Source organism: Oryzias melastigma, linkage group LG21, assembly GCF_002922805.2.
Source record: "Oryzias melastigma strain HK-1 linkage group LG21, ASM292280v2, whole genome shotgun sequence".
NCBI classification, from domain to species: domain Eukaryota; kingdom Metazoa; phylum Chordata; class Actinopteri; order Beloniformes; family Adrianichthyidae; genus Oryzias; species Oryzias melastigma.
In genome coordinates, this window is record NC_050532.1 from 16,425,514 (window position 1) to 16,446,314 (window position 20,801).

The 20,801-nt window shown below is 40.4% G+C and overlaps 1 protein-coding gene across 1 annotated transcript in view; it reads right to left on the reverse strand.

Moving 5' to 3' along the window:
* The window catches only part of LOC112155315 (matrix-remodeling-associated protein 5), a 21,078-nt gene extending 5,674 nt beyond the window's left edge, over nt 1-15,404 (reverse strand). The window contains exons 1-10 of the mRNA XM_024286853.2: nt 15,038-15,404; nt 14,345-14,571; nt 14,133-14,262; nt 11,848-12,089; nt 11,287-11,438; nt 7,176-10,675; nt 4,458-4,599; nt 3,640-3,775; nt 1,757-2,926; nt 1,451-1,658 (exon numbers count right to left, since the gene is read on the reverse strand). Of these exons, the coding sequence (XP_024142621.1) occupies nt 1,451-1,658; nt 1,757-2,926; nt 3,640-3,775; nt 4,458-4,599; nt 7,176-10,675; nt 11,287-11,438; nt 11,848-12,089; nt 14,133-14,262; nt 14,345-14,532 (5,868 nt within the window). The 5' untranslated portion in view covers nt 14,533-14,571; nt 15,038-15,404. The remainder of the gene's footprint in view (nt 1-1,450; nt 1,659-1,756; nt 2,927-3,639; nt 3,776-4,457; nt 4,600-7,175; nt 10,676-11,286; nt 11,439-11,847; nt 12,090-14,132; nt 14,263-14,344; nt 14,572-15,037) is intronic.
* Between the last annotated feature and the right edge of the window lie 5,397 nt (nt 15,405-20,801).

Genomic DNA, 20,801 nt, shown 5'->3' on the forward strand with positions numbered 1-20,801 from the left:
AGCTGCTGGAATCCATCTGACCCAGTTGGGCTCAGATTAAAAAGTGCTACATCCTGGAAAAATATCAGTCTGTCACATGGCCACACAAACAGGAAAGACAAAGCACCATCTATCAGTCAATTTAGAGTCCCCAAACTAAACTTCTAGCCATGTTTTTGGAATGCTAGGGGGAACCAAATGACTAATTTGATAAGCATATATACTCCTCACAGAGGCTAGGAGGTGACAGTGATGTTTGTTTCCCTGCCCAACTGGTTTAGAGTTTGTAGCTTTAAAACTGTCCATCTTTAATTAGCTGTTGTGTTTGGACTGTTTATTATAAAAAAATAAGGAATAATTGTCTAAAAGGTAAAATAAAAAAAAAAGTCTATCTACTTATTTTATTTAAGAAATACAAAATCTGAATAAAAATTGCAGAGCATAGGAAGAACAGTATCCCGGACGGGCTTCAGCAAAACCCGCGGCACCAGCGGGTTAAAAATTGCGCTGCTGCTAGACCTCCACGCCCATTACATACTGCCTGCATGTGGTGAGTTCAAGAACACGCTCTACACAGTTTCATTAACACGCATCCAGTCGGTTGTGAACACACCAGACCAGCGCCATACACCCAGGTAATGACATAGAGGAGATTCTTCTTCTGTTGTGCTTTAACTGTTAATTAGCGTTCGTCCACCACCTACAGTTGGTAGAGATTCACTCCACAAGGTTAAAGCGGTGCAAATCTCATGGCTTTTGATTTTTACAGCTCTGTTCCTTTAAAATGACTCTTACAGTCTTATTAATCCAGCCGGGTAAAAACCGTAGTTATTAATTTCTTCTTTGTGATCATGTTTACAACAGTTTGTACTTCTGTGTTTTGAAGCGGACGCCACTCATATGTCTCTATCAAATCTGAGTCTGTGATTGGTCACAGTGCTCCAATTCAGTGTGAAAATGTTTAACCCTTGTGCTATCCTAGCCATGTTTACATTAAAAGTGGGGTCATCTGGACCCCACAAGACAGCGCGGTGAACTTTTTTTTTCCAAGGGTTTTTTATCTTCACTGGTGTCCATGGCAAACATAAAATCCTGCCCACCTTTGTCAATGTATTGGTGGGGTCTTCTGGACCCCATTAGAGAGCACAAGGGTTAACTGGGTTGAACTTTCAGATCAATGAATGCCTGATTTGTGTGAAGAGCTGCAGACCGGACTTAAAAACTTGCGTACTAACACAAGATCACGTTGGTCATTCCAGATGGTGAAGCCAAAAATTCTGGTCTCCTGCATTTGTAAAGACTTTTCATTTAACATGGCCACTGAAACGCAAGTCAATGCAGCCACAGTGTATGCACCTTGACATTAATTTAACATTGAAACTGGCCTGTTCTGCCTCGGGATTCATGTTCGGTGTGAACACAGCATGAGAAAGTAGTACCCCCCATTCATGTTCATTTTAATGCACCTCACCTTCAGTGGTTTGCCATACAACACCATGTGACTGAGCGGTTGCTTTGGCTCGATCTTGGCAGGTTTTGTGGCTACAGTCACACGAAGGAGGCGGTAATCATCTGCAACCTTGTTCCGTGCGATACAAAGGTAGTCTCCAGCATCGGTCTGCCTTACTGCCTGGACTGACAAGGTCCCGTTAGGATGCACCTTCAGACGTCTATCGAAACTTCAAGTCCAAAGCAAACAAAAAAAAAGAACATTAATGATAAAGAGGTCAAAGTAGATCGATTTAAAAAAAGAATTATAGTAACTCGTGACATGTACCTGTAGTTCATGTCTACCAACTTCCTGCTGGGAGTCCTCCATATAATGACTGGGATGGGGTTGCCAGTTGTAGTACAGTGAAGCTGCAAGACACCCCCATAGGGGATGGAGGAGGTGGGTGGTGATGTAGATACAATCCGGGCGTTAGTGAAAGGTGAGACAGGCAGGGGGTGCAAAGGAGCTTTTCTGGCTGCAGGGAACAAGGAGGGAACTCTTGTTGTGTTTATGTTGGGTGAAATGTTGGTTTTATGTGTTGGCACAGTGGAGGAAGGGGAAAGAAGTGAGTGATTTGTTTTTCTGAAGTTAGTAAAGTGTGTGGGGGAGGCAATGAATGTTTTATTGAATTTAGAAGATGAATTAGAGAGAGTGTTCCAAGAGCTTGTGTGGAGCAACAGGTTTGTAGATCTATTAGTGGGATGTAGAGAGGAGGACTTCAGAGCGTCTGAGGGGCTGCTGGGGATAGGCAAGACTCCTTTTTTTGAAGAAAACGATGTATTTTCAGAGACGGCTCCTTTTGTGTCTACATTTGGGATTTTTCCTTGTCTTCTTTTCTCATCGGTTCCCCTTGTAACTTCTACCCTCACTGTCCTCTTAGCACTCCCCATAGCATTACTAGCTGTGCACTCGTAGTCCCCAGTGTCCCTTGACTCAACACTGCGAATATGCAGTGTACCATTGGGCAGAACAAAGAGGTTGCCAGGGAGGAACTGAGACGGACGAACGAGGGTTCCGTTGGGGATTCGCCATCTCAGAGTTGGTGGCGGAGCACCTCTGGCAAAGCAGTGAGCAAAAACAGGCATCCCTGGAGACAGAAGCAGGTGTTCTTTTCTGGGTTGCTGTATTACTGGTGGCAATGACGACACGTGCACACGCACAGAGGCGCTTGCAGCACCAGCTGAGTTGGAGGCTACACATCGGTACATTCCCCTGTCACTCGGCACAGTCGCTGAAATAAAAAGGGTTGCATTTGTGTTCATGATGACTCGATCCGAGCGGGTGCTGGGAGTTAGAGTAGAACGATCAGGCAGGACCCAGGAGAGCCGAGGGGAGGGAACTCCATCTGCTTGGCACTCCAGGTGAACTTCTCCTCCTTGATGAATGGTCACTTCTCGGTAACTTTCCAGCTTCATACGAGGGGGGCGGGTCCAGACTTCAAGTGTAGTAAGCAACCTGAAATAATGAAGCAAACACTCGGTTATTATAATTATTGAACACATAAAAAGGTTCTTATTGCTGTTAGAAATATATGTGAAGAGCCACTCCAATAAAAATTGAGTTTTTAACATATTTTTTTCATGATGTAAATAGTAAATAAATTCACTTTCCAAACCTGTTTTGTCCCTTATAGGGTCACTTAAAGACAAATAGATCCATTTATATCTTTGTTTTCTTAATCAAGGCGACCATGTGGCTTAAAACTTTTGCTGCACCGGTAATGCTAGGTTAGGGGTGTGAAGGGGGGCTGTAAGCTAGCATGACAGTGTATGTAAACAAAGAGATGATGGGAAATGTGGGAATGACATATGCTTTTTTATTTTGGCTGAAAACAACACTGGGAACGCTTCTAAAATACATTAAAAAAATGATTGTAGTGGAACTTTAAACAAGAAAACAATGCATACATTTAAAACATATTGAAGAAATATCAAAAAGCAGGTATGTCTTTACTTTAAACGTCAAGTTTTACTCAAAAATGTTTAATTTTGATCAGTTCAAAAATATAAAAAAGCCAATTTGCTAAGAAAAATACAGTGAATTGCAAAATATAAAATTAATTAGTTGATTCCAAACATAATTTAAGCTAAAAATATTCCAACGGATGGTCAATAAAGCTCTAAGGCATATTGACATACATATCTTTTAAGTGATATCAGCATTCTCACCTGTCTCGTCCGAGGAAGTTGTTTGCACTGCAGATGTATGTGCCCCGGTCCTGAGGCTGAACATTTTTTATAGCAAGCGTGCCATTTGGCAAGACCTCAAAACGCTGCCCTCTCGAATGTATTGACATCATTGCTCCTAAGAGAAAATAAGTCAAGGAGAAGGGCAAAGGGTCAGGTAAGCAGACAAAATAAGCACTAAAGAGTGAGAACAATGTTGAAACCCATTTAAAAAGAAAGATTCAAGATGTTAGGAAAAGAGTAACGGGGAACACTGAGTAGCATAGCATGATATTAAGTCAGTAGAGTAGAGCTCCAAATGTTCCATTACCTGCTTCCAATGTCATTTCCACATGGCAAGCAAGAGAAAAGCCTATTATATGCATGCCAGTGTCAAATAATTGGGTGCTAATACTTTTTCCTTTACACCGGAATATTCACATCATTTTGTCAAAATACACTCAATCTGACATTAATACAGTATACATTTACAAAAGTAAGTCCAATCTTTTTTTTACTTTTGGGTATTTTCTTCTTCGATCAAACAAACAATATTTGCGCTGCTATTATGTGGAGCGTATCACTGAATTACGGCTAATAATAAACATTTACTGGTTTTCCTAGAAACTAAACTCTAGACTTAATGTTCCAAGCAATCTGAAAGATTTACATGAGAGCATAAACTTCTATTGATTTTTCTAAAGGAAGTAATTTAAAAAACCCTTTTCTCCCACATACACAACTAATGTAATTAAGAGAACTCTTTCAAGTGTGTGTATAAGGTTTTATGCTTGAGTATATGTCTTCTGAAGGCTGTGTACCTGTGGCAACCTTGGTCCATGTGATGGAGGGTTTTGGCTGTCCTTCAGCTTCACAAGCCAGCATTGCAATGCTCTCCGCAGGAAATGAAACTCTTCTGGTGTGTGGGTCTGCAATCCTTGGTCTAGAACTCACAGCTGGAGCCTATAAACACAGAATTTTTTTAATACATTTGTTAATGTAACCAGTGTAGTAATGCCAATAAAATAAATGAGGTAAAGAGTTGCAAAAATGTCTGGGTCTCAGATTTTATTATAAAACTCGAGAGTGCTTTATCCTAACAGCATAATAAAATGTAAGAAGGAAGAAATGAGAAGTGCTTAAAAAGTAATACTATTTTGCTCATTTGTAAAAAAATATATATATTCTTTAACTCAAAGAATTGAAATTTAGATTGCGGTGTTGGTCATGACTAAGAAGAGACCAGCTTGACAATGTGAAAAAACTGATATAGGCTTGTTTTTTATGAGGATTTTTTTCAAGCAAAAACATAAATTTACAAATAAATTGCCCACTTGTAAAATGTTGCAAAAGTAACTTGTTAACTTGTTAACCCATTTACATCAGAGCTTGAACTCCAGTGTTTACATTCTTTCAACTACCGTAACTCCTCAAGTTTTAAGAGAATTAATGTAAATCTAGCTAATTCTGATTCGGTGAAGAGCAGTTTTATGATAATAAAAAACACTTTGTGAGATGTTTTTATTAGCACAAAGCTGAAGCACAAATGCTTATTTTGCTGTGGAGTAAAGTGACTTTATGCCACAAATGTTCATGTTGGCCATAGTATTGCATATCGGCACAAAGCAGATATGAAGCTTTTCTCCACATCAGAATCAGCTGATTTACAGTGATCACATAAATGATGAGATATATTTACAGTATGCCAAAGAGTGTGTGGTATTTCAGTTTAGACATCTCCACCATTTTAAAAAAAAATCTCTTTTTACTGAATTTTTTTTTCTGATCTACTTAGGCACTCTTATTTGATGATAGCACATGTTAACTACGGTTCACCTTTGAATCATGAAGAATTTTTTTGTCCTGCAGTCAAATTACAAGTCTATCCATGTGTTATTCATCAAACTAACTGTTCTGTCCATATTAAATGAATTACTGACACAGTCTGTCAGTTCTGTTTGGTTCTTATCCTCATTCTTGTGTTAGTTTTCCTGTGCAGGTTGCTGTGGCTTTTCCTGGAGGGCTCCGCCCCCTCCTTGTTGGCTCTCCATGGATTGGCACACAGCTGCGTGAACTTTAGGCTAATTTGTTTGAGGTGTATTTAAGTGGTTTTGTTTCTGCACTCAGTGTCGGAGTGTAGCTTATGTTCAGTCCTTTGGTTTAGCTGTTTGTTCTCTTTAGTATGCTGGTTTTGAATTCTGCTGTGTTTGTGGATTTATTCCCCCCACCTATAGTGACGCTTTTTGTTAAAGTCCCCCTATGACCATTTTTTTTTCATTAAAAAAAAAATTCTCAGTAGTGTTTTAATTATGATTATGAAGTTTGACCAAAATCCTACAACCTAAATGTCTTAAAAAGCCATTTTTCATGTTGGTCTCTAGCCTGCGTCTGCAGAATCTCCTCTGAGGGGGCGTGGCTTTTGGAGCAGAGGGGAGTTGAGTCTACCACAGTTTATGTTAGCTACACTTTCTACCCTTGACTCCTGCCAGCCTTCTCACTGTGATATTAGCTCTGCTGCACTATTTACAGAAGCTGATTGAAGCACTGTTTAATGTTGTTAACACTTCTGACAACTTAAGGGGTTGTTGAGAGCTCAATCATACACTAAACATTTTTAAATTTAGATCTAAAAGGTGAGATTCTGCTAAATAGAATTAGGCAGTTATTCATTTTTATTTACTGACATTTATTGAAAGAATTGTGAGCCCTATCCTAACAGGTTCCTTTAAACTGTCTCTTTAATGTCTCAACACAGACACACTACAGATTTTTTACACCTGTTCTGTGCGATTGCAACATTTGTGCTTGACTACATAAATATAACATCTTTTTACTAAAACTGTGAATGTGTCATCTGTCTTTTCAGTCCTCAGACAGTCACTGCTGGCAGTTCCCTAAACTTGGTCTGAAGATGCTTGCCAACAGACTTTGAGGTATTAATTAATAATACTTGATTTAATCCCTTTTGGATCAGAATCTCACACAAAAAATGTTATTAATTATGGAGCATGTGATTTTCATCTCACTTTTAGATCTATGACCGATCTGTTCTGCATTTTCATCTAAAAGCTTTCACCCCAAGAGGTTTCATTGCCATATTTTGTGTGCATTTTTGTGTCATTCTCTTCTTGTTTTTGTTACCTAATTGGAACCTGTGTATTAAATCCACCAAATCTATTGAGCCAGAAATCCTTACGGGGACTGGAACTGGTGATGAGCCCTAATGAGGCAGAACAAATTTCCTGGAGTCTTGCGAGAGTGAGCTGTTATTTTTTTGGGTCACCATCTCCTCGAAAGTAGGTTATTAGATTTTTTTTTTTTTACACATAGGAATCGCAGCAAGTATTTTAAAGGGATCTTAAATATTTACCAATGAAGCAGGAAAAACACATTCAGTTGGCAGGGACTGTAACAAACTGAACACAGAGGTCTTGACTTGGCTCATTCATCTTAAAAATATGCATTTGCTCACATACTCATATTAGGCATAGTTTCTATCAAAATATTAAATGTTGTTATTGAAACTGGTTTGTACTCACCAATGGAGCGGCGGGAAGCAAAGCAGCAGAAGTAGGATGGGGATATCTGCTTTTGTGTGAATCTGGAATGGAATTGGCTCCACTGCTCTTCCAGTCAGTGGGATGTGGATTTCGAACTGGAGCAGCAGAGGCAGGGCTTGCTCTGGGATCAACTTCGTCAGTGTTTCTGGACGAGGATCTAGGACTGGTTGTAGTCGTTGTTATGGCGGTACTAGAAAGCCCTCTACGTGTAGATTCTATTGTATTTAATGGAGTCGTTTTGACCACTAAAGGGTTTGTTGTAGTCGAGATCATGGTTGTCATTTTTTTGGAAATGGTCGAAGAAGCCATGGAAACTGTACCATCCTTTCTACTATTTCTAGGACCAGAGGTGGTACTAAAAGTTTCTTTAATGGGGCTTAAAGAACTAGCTGAGGTTCCAGTAGTTGAAATAGTAAAGATAGGACGAGTTGTAGATGTCACAGGGGTAGAAGTGGTAGTTGAGGTAATGGTGGTAGTATCAGAGGATAAACCATCCATGGCAGAGGTTGTTGTTGGAGTAACAATATTAGTTGTAGCAGACATGAACGGAGTCTTTGTAGTCATTCTACGACTGGTGGAAAATGAGTTCTCATTAGTCAGGGATCCTGATGTGCTGCCATCATAACTAGCTCTCTTGGGAGGGGCTGACGTATTTCTCATGATTGTTCTTGCAGTAGGGAGGTCTGAAGACTCACTGGAGACTGAGAAAGCATTAAAAGAGTGAGTGGTAGAAAAGTGGGACTTGTCCAAGATATCCCCCTCTAGATTTTTACTGTGTTTGATTATGGGTATTTCAGTACTTTTGGATGAGGCTGTCTTTGTTTCTTCATGAGTAAGTAGGCCATGTGTAAATGTTGCATCATGTGTGTCTGGCACACGTTTTTCTGAAATCACAGTTTTGGACAGAGTGAGGGCTGGTTTGTTGTTTAGAGTGGACTCTTTGTTTTGTGATGTCTTACTAGGCTGAGTCACTGGGTCTGTGAATGTGGACCTATTGATGGCAATAGGAGATAATGGGGGTGCAGTGGAGTCTGAAGTGGGAGAAACTGAAGGACTGTATTGAGAGTTCCGAGACGGATCATTAGTTGAAGTATCAATTTGGTCAGTTGTTGTGAGTAAAACAGGCATAAATGTGGTTGTTGGCACTGTCTGTAACAAACTAGTTGGACTTGCGATAGAGCCAGGTGTCACTGCTTGGGGTCTTGGCCTCATAAGGTTAGGGGAAGACTGAGGTAGTGTTCCAGGTCGGATCCTGGGCCGTCCTATTCTTCTTCGTTTTCCAGGTTGTCTTTGTAAGTTCCAATGGCTTTGATTTCGAAAATTTGGGACCAAATTTGGGGGGAGTCTGTGTCGAGGCCAGGTACTACCTGGCCTGGAGTATAATCTCTGCTTGGGCTCTTCCTTTGTTTCTAAAACAATTTCATTTGCTGCCGAGTTTGACTCAGTTACTATAGGTTCTTTTTTACTTAGTGGGATGGATGGTGTCTTTGTTACTGTGTTTGCTTTTTCAGTCTGTGTCTGACCATATGATTCACTTGTAGAATCTACAGGTTTTCTTGTTGGCATTTCTATGTCGTTCTCTGCATCTGTTGTTATCTCAGTTTTAATTTGTGGATCTGCATGAGGAAATTGAACGGGCTGTGACATTTTGTCTTGTACAACAGCATCATCCTCTGATGACCCTTCGGTTTCTGCCTCAGCACCGGTGGTCGGAGCTCTGTCTTTGATTTCACCACCACCTTCTTCATGCCAGCTTGTTTTCTTAACTTCATTTCCTTGCTTAGGCTCATCCGTGGGGTTTTTATTGGTGAGCTGGCTGTTGCTGATGTTTGCAGTTTTTTGACGGATCTTAGCCAGCAGATCAGCCCATTTCTGGGGGTCTAGCCTGAGTCTGTTTGTGCTTCCTCTGTTTCTGTTCTGAAAGCGGCTTCTTTTTCGTTCAGTGGGTGAAATAGGCCTTCTCCCTCTAAAAGGGCCTTCTCTCATTGGACCATGAGGTACTTTTTCACCTTGATGCCTTCTCTGTGGATGTGACTGAAACAGCACTGGCCGCTGCTTGTTGTTAGCATTTACTCTTGGTTCCTCTTGTTCCATATCACCCCCTGACCCTTCTCCTGCTTGGTGAAATAAAGGGGCTCGTATTTTCGTTGACCGTCCAGAGGCTGACTGCGGTCCTTTGGGAAACAACGTTTCCAAAGGCATAATTTGCTGTGGATTTAATTTCAGTGGAAAGGATAGAGAGTCACTGCCATACAGGTTGACCCCTATGCAGCGATAATGACCAACGTCCCTCGGAGAAGGGTTGAGTAAGGTGAGACTTCCATTGGATTGAATTGTGAGCTCCCTCGAGGAAGTTAACCCCCTTCTTAGTATGTTTCTATCTGGCAAAATCCAACTTATCTCAGGCTGTGGAGAACCAGACATCTTGCAGGACAGGTTGACAGTTTCCCCAACTGTTGCTGTGGCAGGGGGTCCAACCAGCTCTCCTGAGTGCGGAACAGAAGACTCCTCCACAGCTAAGCGGAGTGGGAGAACATCTACATCCCTTCCAGCCTCAGCAACACAGTAGTAAATCCCAGCATCTGAGAGTTGTACTTTTTGTAGAAATAAGCCTGAAGCTGTGGCTTGGAGTCTTCCATCTACCTTGTTGGAAGAGCGAATGATTTTGGATCCATCTGGCAGAACCCACCGAACTTTGGGGTTGCCAGAACTGAGAATGGGGCAAGATAATTCTATGTTACTACCCAATGTTGCAACATAGGATGCGAAAGAGTTATTAGTTGAAATCAAGACCCATGGATGAGAAGCAAGAGAAGATGCAGAATGGTTAGAGATTAGGTCAAGGGGAGTTGAAACTTTAGTTGAGTATATAAGTTGAACTTTATGTCTACTAGACTGCGCTCTATTGAGTTGAATGCCTATAGCCGACTGCAGTAACCAATATGGTTTAGCTTTAATAGAAGCTTTGACTCCAGTGTGATAATATCCAGTAGTCTCTGCTGCCTGCTTGTAGCGGTAGGCTAATTCAGGGGCTTTACTGAGCATGATTTCTTGCTGAAGCTGAGCCGCAGACTCACTGTAATAAGCTAGAATCCTCCAAAGTTTTTCATAGCTCTGTTCCCTCATAAAACACTCCAAAGTGAGTGACAGAGTGAGGGTGATGGGAGAAGAGGAGGTCACAGACTGATCTGGGAGAGGAGTCAGTTCCTGCGAGTCAGACTGGGTGATGTTGCAACTTAGATCAACACTGTTCCCCTGCTGGTCAGACAGACCCAAAGAAATGCTGCCCAGGGGCTCTCTGAAAGTCTCACTTGATTGGATTTCACTGAGGTCAGTCTCCAAAAATGTCTCTTTTCCTGGAGAGTGGATGACGGGTGAAGAGCACGGCATTGCTGGCTGGTCGAGCAAGCCCTGCCCTTGAAGTGAAGTTGGCAAGGCACAGACTGGACATTGAGGACCATTGGGGCATTTCATTATGCCTAATTAAAGAAACAGAAAGGGAAAATGGCTTGATGTAATATATGGCAATTCTCCTTTGGCTAATGTAAAATAGCAGCTATACAAATGTATCAGTGCATAATTTGGCTATTTAAGCCTATTAGCAGACAAAAAAAATCATTGGTTATAGTCCTGCATGTTAAACCTTTATCACCCTTTACGTCGCATACACATTAGCTAATGCTATTTCATCTCCTCATAAATCAAATCTATGCATCACTTCATTATCACATTGCAATTATTAGCCAATATTTCAGCTGCTGTATGTCGGTGCTGTCATTGCGGATTAGTCGTGGTAGATTAGGCCTGGCATATCAATCAGACACATTTTCATGGTTGAGTCCTCTTTTACAGTTCCGTAAAAGGCAAAAGATGGTTTGGAAAAGATAAGATAATTGGTGAAGCCATGAAGAATGTGTGACAAATTGTAGGTGGACAGCTAAGGTCAGGGAGTAAAAATAAAAAACCCAAAAAAACAAACCAGATGTATCAAACAGCTGCTCAAATCCACATAAAATAATAGACACACATTTGTGCATATATCTGTGGGAGATGAAACAAAAAGGAAGAATTTCTCAAGCATGACAGTCACCTGGGTGAGCCAGACTCCAAGGGAGAAACCAGTTCACTCTGCAGTCACAACTCCATGGGTTGGCGTGCAGAATGAGAGTCTCCAGCAGAGGTGCTGTTGCCAGACTGTCTTTTGGCAAAGTGGTTAGACTGTTGTTGGAAAGGTCTAGATGTCTGTGGGACAGACAGACAGGACTGAGTAAAGACATGTGGAGAAAAGCAGGAGCTCCCAGTACTTTCCGTAGATAAGAGATGATGAAAAGGTGACATCTTAATTTCTTTTCCTGTTTTTATATTCATGTCCTTGGATATTTATGCCAAAGTGTTGTCTTAGGTATGCAAGTAGATAAGAAAATGTCTAAACATCACATGCAAGGAAACGTTCCAGATTCTATTGTGTAACCAGGTATTTTATTGTTTGTTAATCTTCAGTGTCGGATTTTTATTATTACTTTATTATTTATAACCTTTCTTATACAAAGTTTTTTGTTTCTTTCAAACATTTTCCATTTTGCATTGATAACCACAGCTTATGTGGCAGTGCCCCATCTGAGTACCTTCATTCAAAGTTGTAAATGCTCACCTGAGTGTGGAAAAATAATAAGTGTTCAGGAGGGACAGTGTGCACAGACTGTGAGGGTGCAGCTGATGCAGCCTGTTCCCTTGCAGACGGAGCAGCCGGAGGCTAGGCAGCTGGAGCAGGGCCCGGGGGTGGATGTGCTGGAGGAGGTTGTGATCCAAGTACAGGCGCAGCAGTGAAGTCAAGCCAGAGAAGGTCAGCGATGAAGAGATCTCTCTCAATTTGTTATAGCTGAGTTTTAGGATCTGTGGGGGCAGGGAATAAAATGAGCAGAAGGAATCGAGGATTAGAAGAACAGACATAGAGTCTGATTAAAAAAGCAAATCTAAGCTGGGATCGTAAGTCTGTCACTGGACGCCACATGCTTGTAAAACGGGTTTTCAGGAGATGACAGTTGGAAGGGGGAAGACAAACTAAATGCTGCCCTCCTTTATTATTTATCCTCACTGACAGAATGCAACTTTTGTCCATTTATTTCAGGAATGTGTCTAGATCAGGGGTCTGCAACCTGAGGCTCCGGAGCCACGTGGAGCTTCTGTATCCCTACTTTGTGGCTGTTTGGCATTGAAGTTTTTTTTTTTTTTCATAGTTTTAGTTCATTTGTTTTAGTTAATAAAGTTTTGTCATTTGTGTTTACATTTTGCAAATGCCCTGAGACAGCAAAGTCATGAGACCAAATCCAGTTCAAGTCATACCAAAGACAGTCAGCGTTAAGGGGTTGGATTGGGGGGATTAAACCACCTAATGTTTCCTGAGTGCGGCTGTGTCTGCAGCTCACCGCTCCCCAGGGTATGGGTCAAATGTTACACACCTAAGTGCTTGACAACTAATGAGACTTTACTTTTGTTGTCAGACAGATTTAGCCTTTTAATAGAATAAGATTTAAGCACACAGAAATTCATATTGGATCTATCAATGCTTGTCTATTTATATTAAATAATAAAAAGGGAAAAAATGATTAAAGTCATACTGATAGAAAAGTCTGTTTGACTTTCTCAAGTAAACCTTCCGGAGTAGGTACGTCTTATTTTTACACATGTTGTATTTTATTTTGAAATGAACTTACATATGAAGCTGCCAAATGTGAAATAAGTTAAAATTGTTATTTAAAGAAAATTCGACAACTGTTATTCAGTTATTGTACATATGTAAAAGCTGCATGTTATAAATAAATAGATTAACGGACATAAAAAGATAAATAACTTTTATTTTTTGGCTCTCACTGGGTTTTGGTCAGAATGAAACTGGACAAAATGGTTCTTTACGCATTAAAGGTGCAGATATTTGGTCAAGATCATAAATAATTAGAATGTTATAAAGCCAAACTACTTATTCAAGATAATTTATGAAAAATGATTAAACTTACTAGCTTTCCACCAAAATAATGACATTTTCACTGTTATTGGACATGTTTTGACCTTTTATTGTAACTGTCATAATGTATTGCAAGTTGATAAATTGACAAGTTAGGTCCTCGAAACAAGGTTTCTGCAGTTTTGATGCCCAGGAAGGTTTATCTAGCGAATTCACCAGAATGTGTTGGGAGCATGTTATGCATATCATACCCTAGGATAGCCTGAGGTTCCTCTCTCCCATCGCTATTCTGTTTAGCTAATGATAAATTCACCCTTGAGGGAGGCTACTTAGCTGGAAGACTTCCAGCAGCTGACAGATCTAGCACATGAGGATGTCAGCACGTGGAAATATGGATTCTATTATCCTATCTGCCAGGGAGATGAAGAGAACAACTGCTTGTTGAGTAATATCACTTCCCCACAGAGTGTTAACTCTCCCCTAAAGTTGCCACTAAAATGTTCAGCGTGTTTCCCATCAGTGGACACTTGGAGGAATTATGGCCTTTACAGTAAATTATGCTCTGGTTCTGCAGTATTTAGGGGTAAAATCTTTAAGAAAAAAAAAAGTGTTGACGCCTGTGGCTTTCGGCTCCATGGGGTACATTTCTGCTTTTAAAATAAAATTAGAATAAAAAATTAGAAATACTTTTGATAAGTAGCTTAAATGTTTTAAATTTTAACAGCTCGTCATCCCCGCAGGCGGCAAAACTCCAGTCCCACGCTTGTTGCCTCTTTGGAGATGTTTCTAAAACATTTCAAAGACTCACAGCATGGCACTTCCTGCCAGAGGCCATAGAGTGATGAGAGCTAATTTTGTTAATATTTTACACATGTGTGAGACACAAAACCTTAATTTCCCAAGTGTCCCTGGCTAAATAAACTCCGACACACCGAGCTGTTTGCTTTTCTGTTCTCCTTTTTCATCATATTTACCTGAAGTGACTTCATATCTCTGAAAACTGCATCTGGAAGGTGATGGAGGTCATTGCTGTGGAGCATCAGAAGTTCTACCCTCCTCAGCCCAGACAGCGATTTGTCCTGGAGCCTGCGAATGCTGTTGAACCTAAATGTGCACAGAAACACCATCAACGGACAAAAAAATTCATTATCTAACATCTAGGGTACTTAAAACACTTTTTACATACCCTAAGTTTATCCGTCGTGTTTGGGTGGGCAGGCCAGGAGGTACAGTGAGCAGTGATCGAAAAGTGCAGTGGACTTCATTAGTCTGGTAACAGTTACAGCTCCTGGGACAGGACAGGCTTCTGGACACCACAAGTGCAAGCACTGATGCAGCCAGCAATGCAGATGGCCAGCAGAGTACTCGGTACATCTTCACTCACAGTATGAGGGGCTGCAGACTGAGTAATCACTGCCAAATGAACAGAAAGTATTCAGCCATAATGGGAGGAAAGCAAAGTGCAACACAATGACAACCATCTGGGACTGTCTTACGCAAACAAATTCAGGACAAATGGTACCTTTGTAGCCCAAAATCACACAAAGGGCCATGCAATTTCAACATCAAAAAGCACCCACAGCTGGAAATTACACCTTTTCAATAAGTGATCTGCTGTTCTTTCCTTTTATTATTTTAGCATGTTGTTGGAAAAAAAGGAAAATTCACAAAAAAACTCTGAGCTTAAAGTCAAACTTCTCCTCCTCTGTCTCATTTACTCACACAAAAGTGCAGAATTGCACATCCCCCCTTTGCAACTGCAGAGTCACAGCAGCAAAAGGCTTTGCAACCCCATCATATTAAACTTCCTCTCTGCAGTTAGAAGCTTTTGAGATTTATAGATTAAAGCAAAGTGTGTTTGGGGTTGATAACAGCGTACCTTGAAATCCTCTGGTCCGGAATCCGAAGTTATTTCACGGAATTATTCATTTTGCCCATTAAATCAAGATTTTAATCCAGCCGAGCTGTTCAGGAGTTTGACTCGAAATTAGGCATCTCATTTGGCAACAACATTAAGGCGCGCATGGAAATCCCAGGAAACTAAGACTTCTGACAACTAAACAAACACAACTTCAAAAAGGGATCTTGTCTGGTAAAATCCAAGTCGTCTTGTGCGTCACTGTAGATGGAAAAGGAGCGCGGAGCGCAACAGGCACAGCGATTATTGGCGAGCGCCGCTTTGTGAAAGTGTGTCTGTGTGCGTGTGGGGGCTTGTGCACGGGACAGTGGGTGAGTGTGTATGTGTGTGTAACTTTAGGGAGGGGGACTGGACTGAAGTGAGCTCCGGCAGAGGGGCGGAAACCCGCAGGTTTGTGCGCCTCGGGCTGCGCAGTCCGCACGACGCGCGGAACAGGACATGTGGAGGAAGAAGCGCGGCTCTTCTCATCCGCTTAATCAAAGCTCTTTCTGGGTGAAATTCCCATAAACTAATTGTTGTTTGAGCAAGCATGAATCAACATTTTATGAACGAACCAAAAACTAAAGTAGGTTAAAACTTAAAAAAAAGAGTGGGTTGCCAGAAAAAGTACACTCTTAAAACACGGATTGTTTATTCAACATCATTCTTGGATTATTTATGTTCACTTTTCAGAGCAATACTAATTTTTGTGAGTTATAGTAGTTTTATTTTAACCTGATTTAAGTTGGGGTATTGCTGGTTAAGAAATAGAGGGATGAATGTGTTTTACCATGTAGAAAAAGGTGCAACTGTTAAATCACAGCTACATTTCTGAACTGTTGCCATGTTTCTGCTTAGTCGCCCTCCTAAGATCACCACAACTCCATATGTTCTGTAAAAACAGCAGGTTAACCATTTCAGTGTTTTTTTCAGGACTAACATGCAGAGAAAAACAACTAGTTTCATTCATGTAGTAGATAAAAGTGTTCTGCTAAATCTTGGTGTTATATAATTAGTGGTCATATGTTTTATGACATCCAGGGCAGAGATTGACCTCTATTTTATGTGACATTTTCTGAAACCCATTCTGATTGTGCATTTTTCTAAGAGACATGAATAGGAGGAAACTAAACAAAACCTCAAATACCTCCTTGTCTTCTTCTCCCAGCAGTTCCCTCCCCTTTCACTTTGCGTATTTGCAGCCTGGTGTGATTGAGTGCGGCCACAATGACAGGGCAGAGGCTGTTTTCACACAAAGCTGTTGTCAAAGATTTTCGTGACAGAAAACCAGCCCGAGTCTCTTTTTGCATGTCTTGCCAATAGACATACAAAAAAGAATCCTGCTATAATTTGTTAAAACAAACTTTTTTTTTTTGGCCCCAATTTACCGCAAGGGGCAGCAGAGCAAGAATTCTGGACATTATAATGTCACCAATCAGGGCTGGATTTAGACAGTCAAATGTGATGCCCTCCAAATCCAAAATAATTCATTGACTGTAGAACCAATGGACAGCTCAACCCCTCCCCTCACATGTTCCTAACAGGAAGTACTTGCTGGTTCCAAGAAGGCCAAAATCCCATAGAGTTCTATTCTAATATATTTTTCTTTATTACAGGTTTTTCAACTTATAAACTGACCAATCAGATGCCTCAGTAAAAGCGTGTGATGCCCCGTTGACCCTCACCTCAAACATTTGATTGACAGTTTCTCCTGCGCCTGCTTTAAGTGGAAGGGGTGTGGACTTCAAACAATCTCACCCATGAATGCCAATTGAAGTTCCCCTAAAAACGAGACTCAGACCAACGCACACCAATCACTGTTGTCAGGTCTCAGAATGGCAGCAGCCGTATCAGGAGGTGATGGATTTGGCCTGATTATGTGAGAGTTGGAAGTAATGCATTTTCTATGGTTGACATCAACAGCTTACTCTGTCCATTGTAGACGGTGTTAAGCAGGAGAACCCCCATCCGTGTGTGTGACTGTAAAACGCGCTGGACCTTCGAGGAAAGTTCTATACTCTATTTACCATTTAACATGGTTTCCTATGCGTTTGAGACCCCAAACTCTTAGCATACCCTTACTTGCCCTTCTGATATCCTACCTGCACCTGACAATGGGGCTGGCCACCTCCAGGCCTGTCACCAATGCAGAGTTTTAACAATTGCATTGGGAAGCCTAAATAACAGATTGCGACCTTCATCCTAATTGACTGTTGATACCCGAAGCGTGGAAATCTATAAGTGAACATCTACAGATATCTGAGAAGATGAAATTGGGAGCTTCAGAGTCACCAGCTAAATTCTCTCAGTGGTTTTCCAACAGATAATCCAATTGTGACCACCTTATCACCCTTGTCTCTGCAGGCTGTGTCAGTCTGCGTAAGAGTAGGCAGGCGGCATCCATCCCCTGTAGCTTTATTATGGCTCAGAAAAGCATCAGTCTCAATCCCGGCTCACTTCATTGCATATCTCAACTCTGTTATTGGAATGTACTGGACTATAATGAATGAATTACTGTCAGTCTGACTTGAAACAAGACATAACATTACATAAACAGCTCCTTGGAGGAGTTGAGTAAATGAAAAGAGACAAGAGATGGAAGGGAAGGAAGGGCAACAACAGCTAAAGGGATTATATCGCTCACAGCTGTATAATGTTGTGAATGAAATAATCACCCCGTCTTTGAATCAATTAGTTGTAAAGGTGCCGTCTTTGCTTTGCCTTTAGCCTGCAGTCAGCAAGAAGGCTCTGCAAAACATAATCTAATTCATATTATTAGTGGAAAGGTCACTTGGCTACTCTAGTTTGAAAAGTAGTTAGTCATTACTCTGTTCAGCTTTCAATACAGCAAACTAATTATTTAAGATGTTTTACATCAAATTGTTTTTACATTTTTTTTTAACTGGCTTTGACCTCTTGAAGCAAAATTCAGTTTTTGACGGAGTTTCTTTTACATAAAATTACTTTTTCCCCCAAAAACACATTCATTCTAACAGGGTAACCTTTTATTCATGAGTTTTACATGCCTTTTTTGCTCCAAGTTTCTTTTTTCTTTTTTTTATGCATTTGAACAATCTATTTTCATCAGTCAAGCATGCTAATAGCTAACATTTGTTGTAAAAGACTTTCTGATGTTTTTGAAACTTGGAAAACTGACAGAAAGTTAAATGCTGCAGAGGTGCAAAAGCAGCACAAATACATGCGAATATGTTTGGCTTTGCAACAAAAAAGCAATAAAGTCTAGCCAAGTTTTCACTGAAATGCATACAGACTTTTATAGTAATACTGTTATCATACTTACTATCAGACACAATGACCAGATAAATTCTTTCAGACATGAATTATTCTTCCAATCAGACCTTTGATTAAACAGAGAATAAACGTTTCCATGTAAGAACCTGCATCGATTTAAAGAAATGTTTTACCATAGAAAGGAAAATGTATTTTTCTTTTTATTCCTTATTTGGTCAGAGGATTAGCCAGCATCAGAAGTCTCAAAATGACTTAAAAGAAAAGAAAAAACACAGAATTTCCTTTACTTTCTAGTCTCCCTCTAACATCGCCCACCACTGTAGTTTGCTTTTGGGAGAATCCACTTGATTCACAGGAGCAGCAAGAGGTAGAGAAGGGACATCTGTCAACCAGGAGGACAGTGGTAGTTAAGAGCTGAGGTTTGACACATCTGCAAAAAAGTGGAAATGGATTCTACCTTGATGATTGTCCATAGCGTTCTGAAGACCCTAGAAAATTATATATATATAAAAGATTGCATAGGTCAAATACTAAACTCTTTGGACAGAATTTAAAGTCCCGAGTGTGGGCGATGCCGGCCGTGGTCATCAGGGTGGCAGCAGCATCACACAGTAAAGATCAGTCTGTGCAGCAGGGACAGGAAGTCTGCTAAGGCTGGAGGAAAATGACTTTAAATACTTCACAGTAAGGGAGATTCATTTACTCTTAGTAAAACACAATGAAGCCAGAATACGACTAAAGTTTCAAAATTCCTACTTGAATAGGTAAAAAAGTATTTAGAGGACCAAAAAATTCCTAATTTCACCAATTCTGTTTTTTGTAATTTCAAAGATTTATGTTGTTAGTATCATTATGGAGGGCTCATTGATCTAAAAAAAGCATTTTTTAGAATTCATTTGATGCTGCTGCAAATATGAATTCAAATCATGATGCAGGGAGACTGTTTCTGCTTCATACGATCGAGTTTTCTTTTATTTTTTACCTTTCCTAACCCGTTCTATCTAGGAGATTTAATAAGCTCATGGATCACTGGTGCTTTCTACTGTTTTGCCTCTGGAGTTTGGTGCTATCTAGGTCAACAACTGGAATGCTGATTCTTAAATTCAGCCAGTAAACAGAACTGTGCCAAGAGGAGAGCAGCTTACTAATATATAATTTCAAATTGTGTATGTATTCCTTTGTATTGATCAGCAGAAAAGCAAAAAAAGCAAAAGTCTTCTTGAAATTGTTTTAAATATGTTCTTTGTGTGTGCAATGCTCCCTCCGAGTTATTTCATTTTTCTTTATTCCTTCAACCAAAGTTTACATTGAAGCGTTTCCTATTTTTATTAAACTCTTGAAAGATGCTGCAAGGAGTCAGAAAGTGTTGAGATATTTTGACAAAGATATTGCATCATTTTTTTACCCCGGCCATGTCAAAAAGTGAGAACAGGAACAGAGAGATCCAAAAGAACAGAAAACCAACTCTGTCCTTAGAAAGACCTAGACTGTCAATTATGTTGTGCATGACCTCGGGGCTTCGAGCGTGTCGAGGCCGGAGATCATTAGACCCTTGTAAAAGGAAAGAACTGGTTAGACAGACACACAGACCTAATTCTTTTTGGGAAATCATTAAATATTTCCTAAAACTGTATTTCCAGCATTCATTTAGGTTCAATTTGGTTTGCAATGCATGAAAAGAGTTCCTTACATTTGCATAGCATTAAGCTCTTTATATGTTCGTTTTACTTTTCTGTAAAATCCCTGAGTCAGCACTTCAGAAAAAGGAAAAAAAAAAAAACTGACATATTTGTTGCTTTTTTGTTCGAGTCAGTCTCTTGTAACCTTTTGAGATTCATGCTCTGGAGAGCAGCTAACCATCCTGCAGCCTGACTTTGAAGCTGAGCTGCCTTTGCATACCCTGAAGGCAAGCTATGTCTTCAGGACCAGGACCCCGTGGTCTGTTACTGATTTAGGGTTCCTAACTCTTCATGGGGCGAAGGCTTGCCTTGTCATGAAAATGGGATGCATAATGAGCAGGCATTTCATGGCTCCGTCATCTACGGACCTCCTCCTGAAACACGAGTATTTACTGCAAAGTACTAAATATCTCAGAAATGACAAGAAGCCCAACAAATCCACTCACAAAAACGAGGGAACACAGAAATGAGAAAAAGGGGATTATGATGACTCAATTCACTGCCTCTAGAAGTCAATCCGAAAAGGGCAAGTTTGAGGGATAAAAAGAATCCCGATCAAGGAAGGCAGTAAAAGCTGGCTGGTTGTTCTGACACTGCTTACCTGACATTCCTTACATTGTACAAAAGAGCTTTTAAATCTAAATGAAAAAAACCCAAACGCTCAGTGTGGAAACTGATTATGACAAAAGCTTGCAGAAAAAATCTCTATTCGTTCTACCCTTCCAGCCACCTTTACACTTCCAGAGCTTTTTGCCTAAAAGCATTTCACTCTACATGGAAGCCAATACACCATCACATGTAATTTATGTCAAATT